The sequence below is a fragment of the Genypterus blacodes genome, unplaced genomic scaffold (assembly GCF_046128005.1).
Source record: "Genypterus blacodes isolate CSIRO-AG114 ecotype Tasmania unplaced genomic scaffold, CSIRO-AGI_Gbla_v1 ptg000061l_1, whole genome shotgun sequence".
In the NCBI taxonomy this organism is placed as follows: domain Eukaryota; kingdom Metazoa; phylum Chordata; class Actinopteri; order Ophidiiformes; family Ophidiidae; genus Genypterus; species Genypterus blacodes.
The window spans coordinates 3901230-3920214 of NW_027466873.1; the positions used below are offsets into that span (position 1 = coordinate 3901230).

At 43.8% G+C, this 18985-nt stretch overlaps 1 protein-coding gene across 1 annotated transcript; it reads right to left on the reverse strand.

Moving 5' to 3' along the window:
* Positions 1-5706: 5706 nt before the first annotated feature.
* On the reverse strand, positions 5707-18977 carry LOC143003459 (phosphatidylinositol transfer protein beta isoform-like). The gene is made up of 11 exons (XM_076154161.1): positions 18887-18977; positions 16729-16759; positions 15584-15729; positions 15281-15372; positions 15123-15130; positions 14859-14933; positions 14692-14769; positions 11476-11553; positions 9880-9990; positions 9648-9770; positions 5707-7722 (listed from the first exon to the last, which is right to left on the reverse strand). Exons 1-11 carry the CDS (start codon positions 18904-18906, stop codon positions 7675-7677), a joined length of 810 nt encoding a protein of 269 aa, XP_076010276.1. The 5' UTR covers positions 18907-18977; the 3' UTR covers positions 5707-7674.
* Between the last annotated feature and the right edge of the window lie 8 nt (positions 18978-18985).

Sequence of the window (18985 nt, forward strand, 5' to 3'; positions counted from 1 at the left end):
CCATCCAGGATCTCGCAGCCAATCAGAGCGGCCGAGGGAAGCTTGGGGGGCGGGACTAAGATTTTTAAGGTGGTCTAACGCAGTGAAGGAGATTCAGCCCGCGTGTGTAAATCAGAGCCTAAAATGGCATTCACAGTGTAATGGTCTGACCAAATCAGGTAGCCCAGGGGTGCTGGGGTATTTTTCATGTCAGTGCTCTTCATCACATTTGCAACTAGCTCCAATTCATTCAGATCTTCTCAGAGTCAACACCATTCTGTTGTTTAATGTGGCAATATAACCTTTGCTCACTGTATAGAAGTGAGGAACCGCGGGGAGAAGAAGTGAAACGTCACTAACTTCTCCTCAATGACATATCCTCCACTGGAACAACATTAGACAGACTACAGCCCCCTTCAAACAACCCCGGGGTCCCAGCTGACCTCAGCAGCACAGGAACAAACATTTTATTCCCTAAAAAGGATTTACATAGTTCCACCAACAACGAGCTATATTTGAACAAGTACATTCAGTCAAGTAGTTTGTTGGTTTTATAGCCTTCACATAAAAATCTCAGATCAATCTGGAGGGGAAATCAAAAATGTTGAGCATACAATGCAATCAGCTGTGTGGCTCTATTCTTATTTATTTAGCTTTTTTGCAACCAAATGGATTTTTTTTTGTTTCTATTTCTCACATTAAAGGTATTAAAAGTGTATTTGGACCTATGTAACAGTCTATTACTGTCCCCGGCAGCAGGAGTTTGATTTACAGCAGAAGCTGAGCGAGATAAGATAGATGCCCATCAGACTCAGATTTGAAAGCATCTCAGATAATATTGATGTTAGGATTGAGATACAACCTAATATTATAGTGTGCGGCTCACACTTCTTTGACCAATCATCATCATTGATTGCTGTAGGCCTAGTGTGTGTGTGCGTGTGTGTGCGTTTGTCCCAGAGGAAAAAATAAAAAATCCTCCTTAAAACACTATCTGAATTGAATCATGTGGATGATATAGGGTTACGATCTGATAATCAATAACGGTATTTTAAGACAGTCTGTAAAAAAAAAAAAAAGGAAAAAAAAAGTCAAAATAATATAATTTACACTTCTAAACTAATTTCCTTCCGGCCTACACTCACACGCAGCCTGGGTTATGTTTGTAAGGTGACGTGCCACAATCATATGAAGAAATAAGGCTGTAAATAATTCCTAATACCTTAATTTAATGGGGGTCTTAAACATATACAACCAACTACTATCTGATTCATACATATATTTAATTTAGTACCGACATCCTGCATAGGTGTGTGTGTGTGCAAATGACAACATTAGCGTTTTTATTTGCTTGGGATGTTTTGTGATTTGTGAGTAAGTCGCGTAATGTTTCCTCTCCTGGGTCACTTCGTCATTTCTTGGATATCTTTGAATTATTTACAACCTGTGAATTTCGATGAGGAGGAATCCACACGCATATCTCCCAACGTAACACATCGGAAAAGAACAAAGAAAACATATGAATTGAAATATATTTGATGAAATATTTAAATTTAAATTTGCTAGAGCCCGTGGTTGCGTGTGTGTGTGTGTGTGTGTGTGTGTGTGTGAGGGGAGAGATGAGGAACCCTGTAATTATATAAATAAGGGACATACATGCTATATATATATATGCAGCATGTCGGAACTCTGGACAAAATGTACTTTCATTCACCACCATTGATATTTCCTTTGGTGAAGAGAAAACAGCGCGCTATCCTTCCCCGACATTGTGGACTGGAGGCATTTAAGCGTTTGGTGTCAGACTGCTCGGTACCTCTGGGGTGGGGGGATGTGTGTGTGTGTGGTGGAGGGGAGGGTGAGTTCCAGGACGAGTTTTACCAAACAGACACAGTGCCACCTAGCGGCCGGCGTTAGTAAAGACTAGTAAAGATAAAGCGTCCACCCTCATGCTGAAGCCTCTGAGAAAACTGTTGTAGATAACACGGAGTTTTAATTGGAACGTTTCAACACAAACAGTCATTTTGAAAATTAACAGACATCAGACAAATATGAGCATTTCCATGTAAATTATAAATCCCCCTTTTGTATAGCAACCGTGTCGTGTTCCGGCTGAATAAATGTACCGTTTCCTCAAGGATAAAGAGTGATTTTGTTAAATCTGAGCTCTTTTCAATAGAAGGACTGTGCATTAAAAGAGAGCTTTACAAAACAAATATGAAGATGTTATGTTACGGCTCTATACTTTCCTCATAAATCAGCCCGGGGAAAGTGTGTGACTACAAGTTGTTCAACTCTTCAAAACATACTGAGTGTTGTGGTTGTGTGATTAATGGAAATGCTCTCAGATAAAGACTACGTGTGTATGATTTGCCACAGTAAAGTTAAGATTTTAGACGTCCTTTCCCCCAAACTCTAAGTCTATGGCATGAAATACTGCATTCCCTGATTTGCTGTGTGTGTGTGTGTGTGTGTGTGTGTGTGCTCTGTATTTAGCTCACTCACACTGCTGGAGCACGCTTTTCCTCAAACTGTAGAAATAAACAGACAGCCAAAATATTTCCCCAACTCAGTCAGCCTGTAACAGAAGCGAAATACACACACAAGCCCCCCAAAAGCAAAAAAGAGTGTATGTCAGGGCTGAGGTTGGAGACAGGTCAGGACAAGGCAGTGAAAGGTGGTGGGAGGGAGAGTGATTGTGTGTCTGAGTGTGTATTTTGGAGGGTAGGGGTGGGTATGTCATTATGAGCAGCTGACAGGGCCGCAGCTCAGAGCGTCGGAGGGAGGCAGGTGGAGAGGGCGGATCTGCTTTAAAAGAGACGAGGGGGTATAGTACCTGTCTTCCGTATGAGAGGGAAAGAGAGGCATGTTGAGATGAGGCACTCTGAGGGGCTGCACAGCCGAGTGTGGCGTCTTCCTAAAAAGGCTCTCAGCACTCATTCTCACCATCAACACATGCTGGAGGAGCACCGCTGTGTGCAAGAAACAGCTGAATGAAGAACAAATACAAACGTGTGTGTGTGTGTGTGTGTGTGTACATCATACTCACTTCACGTTGGCCTTGGCTGCAATCACACCGTGGAGTCTCTCAGAATGCCTAGAATTCATGATCATCTCCTAATTGATTACATGGCTTCTTTAAATGTAGTTAAACTAAATCCTGCAGCTGTATAGCACAAGAAAGCAAAGATCAGCAGTGTTCCGGTGTTCCATTCCACTAGAATATCCCTGTGATACACGTCTGGCTAGTTCTGTCCACAGTCTTCTCACACAGATACAGACAAGTTAAGTATGACAAACTGATGGCATGGACTCTTTCTCCCCCGAGTCCCCCAGCGATGATAAAGGCAGCTGAGAGTGAAGCTGAGGGAGCTTCATGACAATGGGCAGTCTACAGGCTTCAGTACTGTCACAATACCACTCTTCTTCTGCGCTGATTTAGTAGTCAATTTGTCTCAATATTTTGCTCAGTAAGACAAGATAGCAGGTGTGGGCGCACTCCTCCACTCTTAATTCATCGTGTTAACACAGCTTCTCCTCAGATAGACGTGGGGGTTGTCCTCAGAGTCAGTTCCTTCCCTTGTTGGAGGGGCGGGTGGGGGGGACAGTGTCCTGTGCAGTTGAGCAGCGTGGAGCAGAGTCAGTGTGTGTCCTCTATGGGCCTGTCACTCAGCTGAGCCATCACAACTCCCCGGGTCAGGGGGGGTTAAGCAGCATCTGTCATCCAGAGAAACGCCATTGTATTGAGAGGAGGGATGCGACAGGGCCTCCCCCCCTTCCCCTCCCCTCAGCTGTTGGCTCCACACCTCTTCCACCGCCACCAGAACAACAGGAAGGACGCATACGAATCTGTAAGGCTAAACTTGACCCGAGCTCGGAAGACGCGGAAACGCTTGTGACATCACAGCCGACTCAAGTAAGCCAAAAATAATGTTCATGTTGAAAAGCTGCGGACCCCGAGCAGCTCCGACCCCAGCAGGAGATCAGAAACACGCACGCGGTGAGGCGGGGTCCGGCAATCCAGAGTTAAAGGCCTCACTGTGTCACTTCCTCCAAAAACAGAGGCGCTCATCCCAGTGTGGCGTCATGTAGCAGGAAATGCATCTGAAGCTCATGTGGTGTAACAAACGCTGGTACAGCTTTGTTCCACGTAGCTTTGCCCTGTGATGTACACTATTCATTTAGGAACGCCGACTTCGCTTTATGAGGGGCAGCTATTTTTTTTCTGGGTATCATGATGCGTTTTTAGCTCTGGCTGTCAAGCTTCTCCTCGGCAACATGCCTGGATGTCCTGCTGTGGCAAGTCTTGAGCCTCATTTCTTCTCTTCATCTGTTGCTTCATCTATTTAAGCAACAGGGGCTCACTCATGACACGTCCCTTCGTCTTCTCTGCAAGGGAGACACATGGATGGATGGATACGTGCCTACTGCAGAACATTGTGAGCTGCTACTTAACAGGAGGTGTGTGGGCGACTGCCCATCTCCCCTTTTAGAAACGGCATTATTTGGTTGTTCTGGGGCAGATATGACTGGTTTCCTTGCAGCAGGCACATGGGACCATTCTCCACAAACAATAAAAAGGCGGATATCTCAGCCGGCAGACTGGCTGCTCTTCCTGCTCTTTAGCACAGAATCCGCTGTTATTGTGCGACTCTGCTGACCTCCAGGTGACTGAGAGACTAGAACAAGCAGAAGTTACCAATAAGCTTACAAAGGGAATACACTTACAGATGGAATGTTTATCCAATCTAATGTTGATTACATACTAAAGACCTGGCACTTTATTTATCCATAGACACTTCTTTTGACACTACATCTCAAGCTATTGAACAATATACTGTGGTGACTAGAGACTTGCTTTTTCCACAAAGTTTGCCAAAGACAGACCTCTACAGACAGTCAATCAATACGTCCTATTGATTGATTTGATGGGAAGATGAAGTCTGATCACTTCTCCTTAAAGCTTCCAGACTCCTACCATCAGCTGCACAATCTCACACAGACACAAACTTTAGAATTTTCAAGAGAAGTTTATTTCATATTTAGATCCAATATGTAGACTTAATGATATACAAAAAGATCTACAGAAAGAAAAGGCACACAATATCATACATTCACTACCTTGTCCCCTGAATTTTAGAAATATAATCAAAGACATAAAAGCGAGCAATTTAGAAATTAAACAGCCATAGATTTCATAAATTATAATCAGAAAATACAGTTGATTTAAGAATACTATCCTATATCATTGTCCTTACAGATGGAGAACCATCGGTTATAAAGAGCCGTGGAAACAGTGATGACACTGTATAACACGTGTGTAAAGCTCATTTCAGAGTTGGATGCCTATGCAGAATATCTCAGTACAGTAACAGAAAAAGACCAACCGGCTTTAGCTGTCACCTCACAAACTCGGATAACTTCACTTATTGAACCAGCCACCATCCATGTTGAAACAGTATTGCCATGTTGCCCACATAAAGCGTTTGCTATAATGAAGGCAGTGATACAAAAAAAAAAAAGGTACAAATTTGAGAAAACCGTCGAGCGATGCAATGGAAAAGGACATCCAGTGTCGTTAATGCTCACCTGAGAACATTCTGTTGTGGTGGAAAGTGTTGCCACATGCAAACTGCAGCCAAATGTTCCTCTAACGCAAACATGTGCTAACAAGTGCTAAATGTAAACAAATCACAAAAATCCATTCACACTCTTTGGAAGAAGCCAATAACCCGATATGGAGAAAGTGATCAAATTCCCTCACCAGATTTGCACAACATAAAGACATTAAGAACCTTGATCCCAGTGTGTTTCATTCTCTAGATCAGGGGGAATGAAAGGGGGGGGGGGGGGGGGGGGAAATCACCATGATTGAATATTTATTTAGAAAAAAAAAAAAGCCCCTGTTCTTCTATAATTTCAAAGACATACACACACAAACACACACACAACGCAAATACTACAAAATAAAGCTATGGAGGAGACCTGCACTCTACAGTATATAAATGTAACATAGATGTGATCAACAGGCACCAACCAGGACCCAAGAGGGAACCTGCACTTTGGAGGTGAAAGGTCAAAACGGCTGATATGGCATAGACTCCGTCACGTGAGTTGCAATTCTGTTCCTTCTGAGGCGACGAATGTGCACCGGCTTCTCTGGTCTGCCAACTTCTACTCTATGTTTGCTTAGGGGAAGGAAATGACACAAGTGACATAAATAATCGGAGAAAAACTCTGAACGAGTTGAGGCTAATGGCAATTGATAACCTATAGGAAGGAAGGAAGGAAGGAAAGGCGCCAGTCAGACAAGAGAGGTAGCTAGGAGGAGTAGCTGGCAGCCGCGAGGTATGACGTGGAACATGCACCATTAAGGCAACAAGTGTGTGTGTGTGTGTGTGTGTGTGTGTGTGTGTGTGTGTGTGTGTGTGTGTGGTGTCCACTGGGCAAAAATAAAGGCGGCACACGAATCTATAAACACCAAGATCACGACGCAGAAACAAGAGGCGATGAGGAAACCCGTCTACCTGTTGGTGAGCAAGACACGGGTGGGCAGGGTGAGGGGGATGGGGGTGGTGGGGAGGGGTGCGGGGAGAGGCGGCAGGGTGGGCTGGGTGCTTGGTGACAGAGGCTGGAGGGGTGCTGCACCATCTGTGGCTGTTTTTTAGCGCCGTTTTTCACCGGGGGACATCTGCCAGGGAGGAGAACGTTGCGTTCGTGTGTGAATGTGTTCAGAATAGGGAGTGTGTGCGTGGAGGAGGGTGGGGGAGTGAGAGCTGTAAACACATCCAAAGTAACATCCTTAAGCCCCAACAAGCCTGCGTGGATCTGCCCAGCTTGAGAGTTGAGGAGCTACAGTCACCGCAAAGGCATTCACACCTGTCAAGAGGTGTGCGTGTTCGCATGTTTACGCCTTAGTGTGCAACGTATATGCGTCATGAGCACCTGTGTGTGTGTGTGTGTGTGTGTGTGTGTGTGTGTGTGTGTGTGTGTGTGTGTGTGTGTGTGTGTGTGTTAAAAGTAGCACGTGAGTGAGAGTGAATACCTGTACGGGCATGATTGTCGCTGATAATAAGATGCAGAGCTTTGGTCATCACAGGGGGAAGATTACAGCAGGACAAGGCGCCAAATGTGTGAGTAATCTCTTAATGGAGGCTGTGGCAGGAAGCAACACGAGTATAACAACACACACACTCATGCTGTGGAATGCAAACGGCCGAGGTATAACAAAAAGTAGAGTTAAAATAGACGACTGAGATGGAGGACAGAGATCAGGCACCAATTTGGCAGGAATGTTTTGGAGACAAAAAAGAAAATGTTCAACATGTCAAAAGAAAATACAGTATTTGGTCCTACACCTGCCACTGTGGAATCCAGCCAATCAAATTACATTGGTTTAAAACAAGAAACCTCTGGGTGTTTATCAAATGGCAGAGAGTCTGGCCAATAACCTGACACTCTCTCTGCCCAGGGGATCAAAAGTAAGCAGAGCCTCAGGGGATACAATGTCTGTGATTGGGTACAAGTCAGGGATCTGCTCTATTGATTGCAGGTAACTGAACCCTCCTCCCCCCTCCCCCCTGTATTATCCATAGCCTGAATGGTTTAGAAGGTAAAGATGGCACCAAAGGAGCCCTGTTGGCAGTCTTCATCGCTGTTGTAGTCACGGTTGTTTAAAAATCCTCCGTTTCTTCCTCACTTGTCCGCGGCGGAGGTTCCTCGCTTTTCGCCGAGTCCGCGAAGCTGTGGTGCAATAAACACACATTATATTAATGTGCAGGTTTAGTGCATCATCAGCATCAACAAGTGGGACGCTGCAAGAACAGTTGTTAGTGAAATAGGACTTTGGGAAACACGAAGCAAAACATCAAAACGGCTCTTTTCCTTGCGCGGACAGAAAGCTACAACTTCTACCACAAACATGTGCTTCGTGTCTTCATCAAGGTTTTGTGTTTGCCTTCCATTCAGATAAAACATCACTTTGAAATCCTCCCAGCCGCCAGCCGCCGGCTTTGGAAAGTCGTTTCAAATCCGATCACTGAACGCTTTAATGGAACAGTTCAAACCAGCGTCGGGTCTAAACAGAGGAATAGACGGATCTAATGAAACGGCGAGAGGGATCGACCCTCCCATTTTTCCAGCCCCCCCCTTTTCTTTTTTCTTCTTAAAACCATCGTTCCCTTTTCTCCATCACATCACAAACTCCTTCTAAACTGCAGAATTCCATTTGTATGTTAATGAGGAAAAAGGAGCCGCCTTCAATGGCGTCCCCCTTTCCTCGCTGCCCCATTCCTTTAACACACACACACACACACACACACACACACACACACACACACACACACACACACACACACACACACACACACACACACACACACACACACACACACACACACACACACACACACACACACACACACACACACACACACACACACACACACACACACACACACACACACACACACACACACAAAATTGTATCCAAACCATTCTCATCACAAAAACTAGAATGGTAGGTTTCGCTATCATGGTGACTACACACAGCTTAAGTGTGTGTCCGTCTTAGACACAAGCAAATAGGATGCTCCGAGTAAAAAAAAAAAAGTGACCCAACCAACACTGCAACCTCAACCTCTGGATTCTTTGATGGCGCCGCCCGTTTACATAGGAAAATGGGAAACACATGAAGACTTGGGCGAGATGAGAGAGGGGGAAGGCAAAGCTGAAAATGCTGCATGCTGGTAGGAAGCCAGGAATGTTCCAGCCTGGCCCACTCTGGCCAGTCCGGCCCGGATTCCTCCCTTTTTCTCCTTGTACGGCCAAAATGCTAGCAGACTGACGTTTCCAGCGCGGCCAAGAGAACGCCAGCCGTAAGCTTTAACGGAGAATAGGAATAACAGAAAGAGGAGTGTGATGGGAAAGAGGGCTGTGTCTCTCCTCTGCCTTGTGTTCTCCATGGGGAGTCTGGACTGCAGGTAGCCGGCACGAGCCCAGGCTGCATGTTTGTAACTCATGGTCATTTCTTGAAAAAAAAAATACAAATAAAATCCAGCTGTGTCTGCTCAGATGTCGGCTTACACAGAGTGCTTTGGAACGGTCGGGCACATTACGGGTGCAAACGTATTCTCACGCCCTGCGCTCGTGCAAACCACAGCAGGAGATTTTTTCGCCGGGTCAGCAAAACACTTTACGACCTGGCAAATACATCAGGCTTCTCTTGAGATCTCACGTTATTGATTAATTCAGGAGGGAGCTACGGTGAGCATACACACCCCGTGACCGCACAGACACTGTGGGCCTACAAACCAGAGTACACTGTGAAACCGACAAAGAAGTGCAGCAAGAGGGTATCTAGTATCTATGAGAGCTGACGGGGAAGAAGGGAACACGGCCTCAAGCTGCCTTCTACCACCTTGTCTTACGCATCTAGACAAAAAGAGTAATGATCAAAAGAGGAGGAAGTAGGAACCGTGTTGCCGATAAACACTATGGCAGTAGTAGATCACCATTAGGCGACACACACATACACACTTTTCCACATGGCGTTTGTGAAGCATTTTCTGAACTGAAAGCTGTCCCAACTCTGGAAACATAAGAAAAGACCGTTTCCTGTTCACCTTTAACCCATTTTTAAACACTCTTCTATTTAGAATTGCACCCACCTCATCCAGCTCCTTCTGCGTCTCTGCCTCCATCCGCCTGATGTCATCCATTGTGAGGTCGATCCACCTGTCAATCCAACAGAAGAGCTGGCGGTGGAAGTTGGTGAAGATCCTCTTCTCTTGCTGAGGGAGACGGTGCAAACTGTGTTAGGACTGATGGCCAAAAGGCCGCGGTGTAAAGCCTGAGCCCAGATGGACGGAAAGTGTCACTGTGTATCCGTGTCACACTCACGTCATGGATTAATTTCTCCACTCTGTCCGTCATGCCCCACCACTTGAATTTGACTGTGACCAGTTTGTAGGCACACATCTTGGGGCACTCGGGGTTGCCAGCCACATCTCTCTGTTAGGACAAGAAACAAGACGTAAACAAATCAAGATAGTTAAAAACCTCACTTTTTTTAAATGCAGTAACAAATTATAGTGCATCTACCAACAAAACTTCCAATGATAGTGTCTTTAAAACAGCACAGGAGGTTGAGACAGAATATTTTAGGATTAATCTGAGCTGCATTCAAAGTGAACAATCATTAATACATAATGCTTTGGGTATGGAGCCTGCTGAAATAATTATCAATATGAGGATGTGCAGTGCAGAGATAAAAGCCCCGTAATCGGCAGCGCACTTTCTAAATCCAGCTGCTGCTTGTACTTTACCTCCCTGCATGGAGGAGAAGAAAGGGGGGAGGGTGGGTGGGCGGGAGGGGAGCGGGGGCAGAGCAAAGTGGATAAACTCCAGATGAAGGGACCGTTTCTCTGCCTCTACCCTGACAGCGACACCGCTCCCGACAGGCATGCCTTTGTGGCCGCGGAAGGAAGATAAAAATGGTGCTTGCGAAGCGATAAGGGCGCCGCGGTGCAAAGCCGGTTACATTATTAACACCCAGGACCCGCTCGCCCCCCCCCACAAGAACATACACACTCTCCCTCCGAGAACACCTGTTTAATTAATCACTCCGTTTCGGGCTCGGCGTTCCAGTACAAAATGCCACAGACCCGCCTCAATCGCCCCCCCGTCCCACTGCTCTTTGATGGCATGATCACGGCGGAGAGAGAGAGAGAGAGAGAGAAGAGGGGGGAAATAAGAAGCATTTCAAAATTTGCAGTGGGTTTAGAAAGTTGTCATCGCTAAAGGAGAACTTCACATGAAACGGATTCCACATCAAAACACTTACGATGACATTTCTTCTCTCCCTCTCTGTGCCCCGCTCAAAGCAGCTGAAGTTTCCAGAAATACAAAGGGTACCGATATGCAAGCATGTGTGCATGCAGAGATAGACAAGAGTTTTATTGCTCGGAGAAGCTGGCAGAAATGGTGCCTCTGTTGTCACGCAACTATTTTTTCACCTTTTCAAAAAGCCCTTTTCCATGTCCACAGCAGACGGGAAAGTGATCTAATTAAAAACGCAAAATAAAAAGTTGTGTTTCTTTGTTCATACTTTTAAAGGCTGTTTGCCAGCCTTTGTTCTGGGAAAATTCTTCAAGTGGAGGAAAGTTTCCCATGGTGAACTTTGAGGGCTCCGCTGCAGAACAGATCATCTCAGTGCTCCAACAACGTGCAGGACCAATCTATGAGGCTGCAGGGTGCAGCAGAACATACAGGGGACGGCAACTCCATCTCTAACAATCTTCCTCCTACTTGATGTACCTTCTCATCAAAAATTTGAATGGATTCTCAGACCGTTTCCGTCTCTCGTCGATTCAACCTGCATGTCTTGGGTGAGGAGTTCGGCAAAGTTCCTTCAGCTTGAAATTCCGATTCTGTTTATTATGACCTGGCTGCAGCCTGACTCGATGTATTCTGTACCGTGTGCATCACATGTCATACCTTCCAGTTTGGCCCCAGTGGTCCTCTGCCAGTCTTGGCTGAATGGAATATTGTAGGGTCCTCCTCTTTCTTGTAGTCCTACAGTGAGAAGAATGTGTTAAGACTGTTGTTGAAACAATATGCAGTATCATAGTCCAAGATGTTTCCCCAACATGCTTTACAGCATGATACAGAGGCAATCATACAATATGCATAACAATACATGCTGAGTGGGATTAGTGATGATGTCCTACTAATTATTTAGTATGAAAATCCATTATTTATCGTCATGAACTTGAAGGTTGGTCATGTTGCTGCACCATGAAGCCTTATTCAGTATAACCTTTACGCATGTACAATCATGTAGAACTGCCCGGTGCTCCAAACAAACAGAAATGTTAGACTTGTCGGCGAGCTAAATTCATTTGGAGGCTGGAGTTGAAAGAGGTGCGAGTGATGCCGTCTGTGCCGATGCTCCATGGCGTTATTGTGCGTCGAGCCGTGAGTGCAATTAATGTTTGTTCCTCTTTAAAAACGGATTTCATAATACAACAGCACCACTGACACGCACATGATTATGGAAGACGTCACTTCACGGCGTATGAATTTTTTAAAAACCGCATCTTTAATGATTGGTGAGTACAGCTGCATGAACCCTTGTTAGTAAGTGAAAGACGTTCAGCTACACGTCTCCCTGCTCTCCCCAAAGGAGTTCAGCCACACAGTGCTGGGTAAATGCCTGTTTGCCTAACATGCTTCACATACTTCTGTTTCATTCTAGAAGAAATGTGGAGCTTGGTAATAAACACTTACTGCTGATAAGATTCAGCCATTTGAGAATTACTTATATTTGTGACCTTGAGTTAAATGTTAGTTTGCTTGTGGCCTTAACAACAACAACTCTTCAATCTTTATTCAGTTTGTTTAAGTTGTAGTTTAGTTTAACGGTACCGTTCCACAAGTAAAGTAAAGAGAATCTCAAACACATTAAATGTTGCATTACAGAGCTAGAAAGAGGTCAATGGTTTCTCTTCAATTTAAGATTCTAAGCAGGATTCACTTGCTTAAAAAAAAAAAAAAAAAAAATTTTCAAAATTATAATAGTCATATCAAATTGCAGTAGCTGAAAACCTTCCCAGCCCGTCTCACTGTACTTGATTGCACTGGGTGTACGCTGACCCAAGCGCTTGCAGCATCGTGTTCAATCTTTAACATGTCAATCAATACACATGAATCTACTTTTAGAATTTGTGATTTTAAAAAAACAAACAATAATTTTGATTCTCCAAACCCATATGAACAAACTCCCCATTACACAGGTAAATCTCTGTCCCAGATGAGCGACACAGGTAAATACTGCATGATTATACCAAGAGTGAGCGCATGACAAACACAAGACTGACTTCATAAAACAGGCAAGGCAAATGGTAATAAAAATAAATGAAATGGGTTTTCAAATTAACAGCTCAAGGGTCCAGCAATTTTAAATAAATCATGATACGCCTGCAGCTAAAAGCTACTTTTCAGGGCTATTGGACAACAGAAGGGTGCCAAACATGTGGAACGCAATAGAAACCAACCTGCACGCACCCACACCAACACACACACACGCACACAATAATTTGGCTGTTAATGCTGAGAGCTCCATCACTATAACAATACACTGTGCTGCACTAATGAGGTCTGTGAATCGATGTGCCGTGGTAGACAAAAAGGAGCTACTTCTCAAGTAAAAAGGTGTGTGTTCGACCGAGAGTATGTTTGTGTCGTGTGTGTGTGTGTCGTGTGTCTGTGTGTCTGTGTGTCTGTGTGTGTGTATTTGTCTAGTTCCGGCACACGAAGCACTGTGAGCCTTAATTACACTAACAAACTCATCTATGCTGGCGGTACGCCCCGGGCCCTGCAGCCGTGCCTGAGGCTGCGAGCTGATGGGGCCCTCAGACACAACACACTCCTCCAGCAAGGCAAACACGTCCGCCTCGTTAACTACCCACCGCAAACAAACATGCGCACACATATCAGCAACGCTTCTCATCCGAATAACCACACACACACACGCACGCACGCAGAGCCACAGTGAAATGAGGCAATGCGATGTCAAAAAGCAGCAATAATGTGTAACATCTTCAAATATGAGTTCCAAGTTTGAAAATGGAGCATTCAAAGTCGTATTTATATTTTTAGATATTACTGAGGCAATTTTTAACACCATTTACATGCTGTGTGTTATTTTAAATACAACAAAATCAAAGATTCTAATGAAGAGGAATGTATTCATTTAAAAAAAAAAAAAAAACATCACAAAGAACAAGGATGCTTTAGTTAGATGGAGACAAAATGGTAGTTGATCAATCTAATTGCATTTTCAGTGAAAATATGTACAAAATGTGCGATTTATTTCTTCTTGTGCTACAAACCATTGCTGACACTGCCACTAGTTACACACACACAACTTACCCTTGAATGTTATTGGAAGCATTTCTGCATAATTCAGCAGAGCAATGCGGGAGAGCTGGATCGAGTTACTCAGCAGGTTAACAAGACGCTGCACAACAAGTTCCAAAGCCAAATATTACCATTCTAAAGAACACTATTTTTTGTGTGTTGTGTTTTTTTAAAAATGCAGCTATATGCATTTCCAGATTTTCACAATATTGAATCGTATTGCAACCAGTGCAAATACTTGGATGGATAGATCAGTAATTATCACCGCTGTAGTGACATACATAAGATAATTAATCTTTTGTCGCCGATATGTGTATACATGCACCAACTATGTCATTACAAACACAACGTAGCGGTGAGTAACAATTTGACTGTGAGTCACTTTGAAGCACTGCCTGATGGGACACACTCTTAACTGTGATCACACTTCCAAGAAATTGGAACGCAAGTCCTTTTCCACCGTTGTGAAATCAAAAATTTCACTATTACTCTGCACCAAAATTAATTGAAATAAATCTGTTTGAATTGAATCCAGTTTCTTGTGTCAGGTAGATTGGCTTTGTTAGACAATGACCAGGCATGTCCACATGAAGGCGCCACACAACACTTTTCAAGCTGTGTGTGTGTGTGTGTGTGTGTGTGTGTGTGTGTGTGTGTGTGTGTGTGTGTGTGTGTGTGTGTGTGTGTGTGTGTGTGTGTGTGTGTGTGTGTGTGTGTGTGTGTGTGTGTGTGTGTGTGTGTGTGTGTGTGTGTAAGTGTGTGTGTGTGTGTGACAGAAGAGGTTTTACTTACGGTATTGCTGACTTTGTCCGCAATGTCGATAGGCACCGTCTTCACACTCTGCCATGTGGCGGCATCTAGTCCGTGCACCTGAACGAAGCACACGTGTAAAGAAAACACTGTTGGAAGGGAGCATACAAGTCAAGACGCTTGGCTTTGAGAGAGTTTGACATACTTACATTTTCTATGGGTCCGAAGTCTGGTTTGTGCCAGGTCTCAATCTTAATCATGAAATTATCTTTCAGATACTCATTCTGGAAGACAAAGTTGGAATATCACAATCAAATTCATACATGGTGATACAAGTCTGAGACACTTTAGTAGGACTTCTAATCTCTGCAGTTTTCTGCCTATATGAATTCCTTCACCTTAAGTAGAAGGAACATGTTGATGGACTTATCGAGAAAATAATTTCACAAAATAAGCAATTTAAAGCCACTTACCGTCACAACTAGTTTAAGGTCAAGCATGAGGGGGGGAAAAGAGAAATGGTATCAGACACAATACATTGAATTCATGCAAACAAAAAATCCATGGAGGTCCATGAAGTGAGGAGTTGCATGGTGAAGGAAAGGACAAGTCACGCTGGGAGGGGACTCACCAGTTTTGCAGTAGGGATAAGCATTCCAGGCTTTTTCATGGAATACCAGAGAGCCATCTGGGGCGAGGACTTTGACAAAATATGGAACTTTACTGTGGGGTGGAGACAGAGGACAGTAATGAGTGGGAGTTACAAGAGGACTTAATGCTTAATATGAACACTGGATTTAGAGGATAAACTGCACAGGCTTCATTTCACATAAAAGACAACACTGCCACTGAGTGGAGGCACACTGCTACTGCACTATGAGGAGCAACACAATACTAGCAACTAACCTGCTTACATACAGACAGAGGTACATACCTGTGTAAGTGGTAGAGTTTGTGTGTGTACTGTCCTTTCTCGCCGTCTTTTTCATAGGGCTCATTCTTGAGGACTTCAATGCCCTCACCACCACCTGTCTCATTTTTGCTGGCTTCAGCTACTGCGAACAACTGGCCTACTTGATACTGTAACAGAAATAACAAACACTTCAGAACGTATACCAGGGAAATACGACATGTGCTGCACAGAGAAGACCGCTCTACACACGCACTTATTTCAGCCCATTAACACGGATCCATCACACAAAAAAAGACATTTAAATAGTGGGTCCATGATATCACAATCACTGCGGTCTGCATCAGTGCACATCACATTTTATTTTACACTTTGATGAGCCTTGGGTTTTCTAAACATGAAAAGGAGCAACCGCAAATCCCAAAAGCCAAATAAGTTTGAGTCCAAATGAGGGGTTGACTGTCTTTCTTTAGTTTGGCTGCCAGTGTAATGAAGATCAGAACAAAATCTGGAGTCTTATTTGCGTATGAAACTTAAAGTAAACCCCAAAGTTGCAGGCCAAAGTAACCATTGTCTCCCGTTATTATGGTTGGAAAAGAGACGGCGCAACAGAAGGGTGAATGTTTATACTTCAGCTTCTAGAACTCTTTCCTAAAGACAACAGTATTTCTTAATTATTCGATATGAGCTTTAAAATGTGGCAACAACTGCCAGCAGATTGTATTGCCATGTAGGGCGAGCCTGGGGTTCTTGCCATAAACCTTTATATGCACAACACGTGACTGCTCTAATTAATTACATATTGTATATTTTACTCATTCCCAGACGCACACAGACATAAACTAATGAGACAGCGGTGCAAAGTAGATTCCCACTTTGGTATGAGGGTAAACAGGTTTGAGGTCAGGATGAACAACATACAGGCTTCAATGGGAGAAATGATTACACCTTTAGTTTGTGTTTCCTGCTAGGATTATTAAACAAAATATAATCCCCCTCGTCATTTGTAGTACAATTTCAAATACAGAATTCTCGGAAGTAGATATTTGTTGAATGGCAAGAAGTACTGTAAGTACCCGGGATTGAGGAGACTAGAGATAATCTATCAATAGTCTATATTCAACACAACTCATTACATTTCCATTAAATTAAGAAGTCTGCTTACTCACCTCCTCAACACTACAGGGTAAAACCACACGGCTGTAAAAAGAGAGGTGAGAGGAAATTCAGTCAACACAGTACTTACACATAACGCAGAGTACATGTGTGTAAGAAACCATTTGCAACTTCAAAAATAAAATATCCACCCCAAGGATCTCTACAATGCAGCACGGCACCAACAAAATATTACTACCTACATTCATAAGGCATAGTAATTCTAAACATAACCTTTACACAGAAAACCACAGGAAAGGAACAGGAAGTCAGTCGTGGTCACACTTTAAGAGGCAAAGTATGCCTGCCCAGTTTTAAACACTGCTGACATCAGCGGGAGGAGAGGAACCATCGACAGACAAGCGTGGAAAAGTTACAGAATAAGGCCAAGGTTGTGTGTTGAAGGGATTGAGAGAACTGTAATGAGGGATAAGTCAGGGAGGAAATGGGAAAGCTTGGGAACATTTTGTGAATGTCACAGAAATATTTAATTATATGACAGATAAAATCACATAATTCATTGCTTGGTGTGTTAGACATCTACTTGTAGTGTGTAACAGTCTGTCTGTGCCCACGCAAACTATTCTGATCTGTATCATAAACAGAAGTTATCAGAGGTTATTCTGTCTTCTGACATTATCTGCAGGAACTTTGCATCAATCACTTTTTTTAAGCATAGGGAAGAAATGAAAGTAATTATAGTAAGTAAATTTTATTTGTACACATGAAGGAAGAAAAGGTTAACAAAACAAAAGAAACCCATTGCCAGTTCTGATGACATCATTGCGGCCCTGCAAGTTTAGATGACATCATGTTCTAAATTTGCTAGATGACACCATTGATATATATTAATTGAGAACAGTGAGACACGATGTCATGATCAAAGTCTCCCTCGCCAATAGGAGGTTCATTTTTTACCAGGCCTAATAATTATTTCTCATTGCCAGTGAACACTCCAAAGCAAGGCCTTGTGATGAGTGATATCAACTTCCAACAAAACCAAGGACCAGGGGGTAGCAAGTGGGTAATGACACGCAGGTAGCTACCGTCAAACCTGTATCTAACATACCAAAACAAAGCTGTAAATCACAGTTAGCCCCAAGACCTTTATAGTGAAACTGTGTACCTCAGAGCTTAGAAGTATGTTGCTGATGACGTATGTTGTATAGCAAGTTAGGCGTGTAAACCGTGGCTAGTCCTGTTTTAAAACTGGCATCTCCATATCTATTGTTTTATTAATCCATATGGGCAGGGCGCTCATTTGTGTGGCAGACAAATAGGCAATCTAATCTGCGTCAAGAAACCAGACCAGGTAGTCTAGTTCCACCTGTAGCGATGGGAAAAGTGTACACACGCGACTACAGCGGTGGTTGGCTTTGACAAACCGGGGAGGAAACTTGCTTGTCCGGTAGCGGGGACTCATACATTCCAGCTACCTGAAACACTCAGCAAAAGACAGACATAGACAAGTTAATTGTCACCACGATTTGTTTCGGTGTATTTTTGTGGCCATCTTGTAGTGATTTGGGGTTTGTGAGATACTTCTAATCTGATACAAATGTCAACATGTTCGGTATCAAACAGTGAGCTAGCTTCCGTGAATTAAAGTTGAACACACAGCATATTACTCCTAGCAAGCCTGGCTCGGCGGGAGAGAATAAACAATATTTCCGCCCGTTTTAAATCTTATCTTTGGTGAGATTAGCTGACGCCGCCGCCGGTTTATGTGCGTGTAACAGAGTCCACAATGCTAACAACTTACTAAAATGACATTAGCGGTGTAGTTAGCCAACATTAGCGAACCGAGAGCTAGTTCGTAGCTCGGGTTAGCTTTAAAGTTTTGTAAAACAAACGCCAGTCGTTTTCATTTTGCGAGCAGCACTAGAGCCATACACCGTACCGTTTAGAAGTCAATTCCTCAAAGGTTCGCCCCTGTTCAGAGGAAGAGTCGCTGTCATACAGAACCGCACGCCGGTAAAGGCCCGAGCAGCTCTTGAGCAATCCCACCCTACCCCGTGAGTCAGATGGGAAGAAATAGCAAAGTTTGCAAGAGGTTCGTGTCCAACCGCTGACACAGCCATACTAATTGATAAAACGTAGCGCAAAGCAACGGACGCGTTTCAGAAATCATACTTTACCATTTTACAATTTACACAAAAATATAATACTTACTACTCCTTGATGACGACCATGATGTCTCGCTCCTCTTTACAGCTCAGAAACAGTGTTCCTGACTGTAGCCGTCATGAACGGATAAGAAAGATCTCTTGG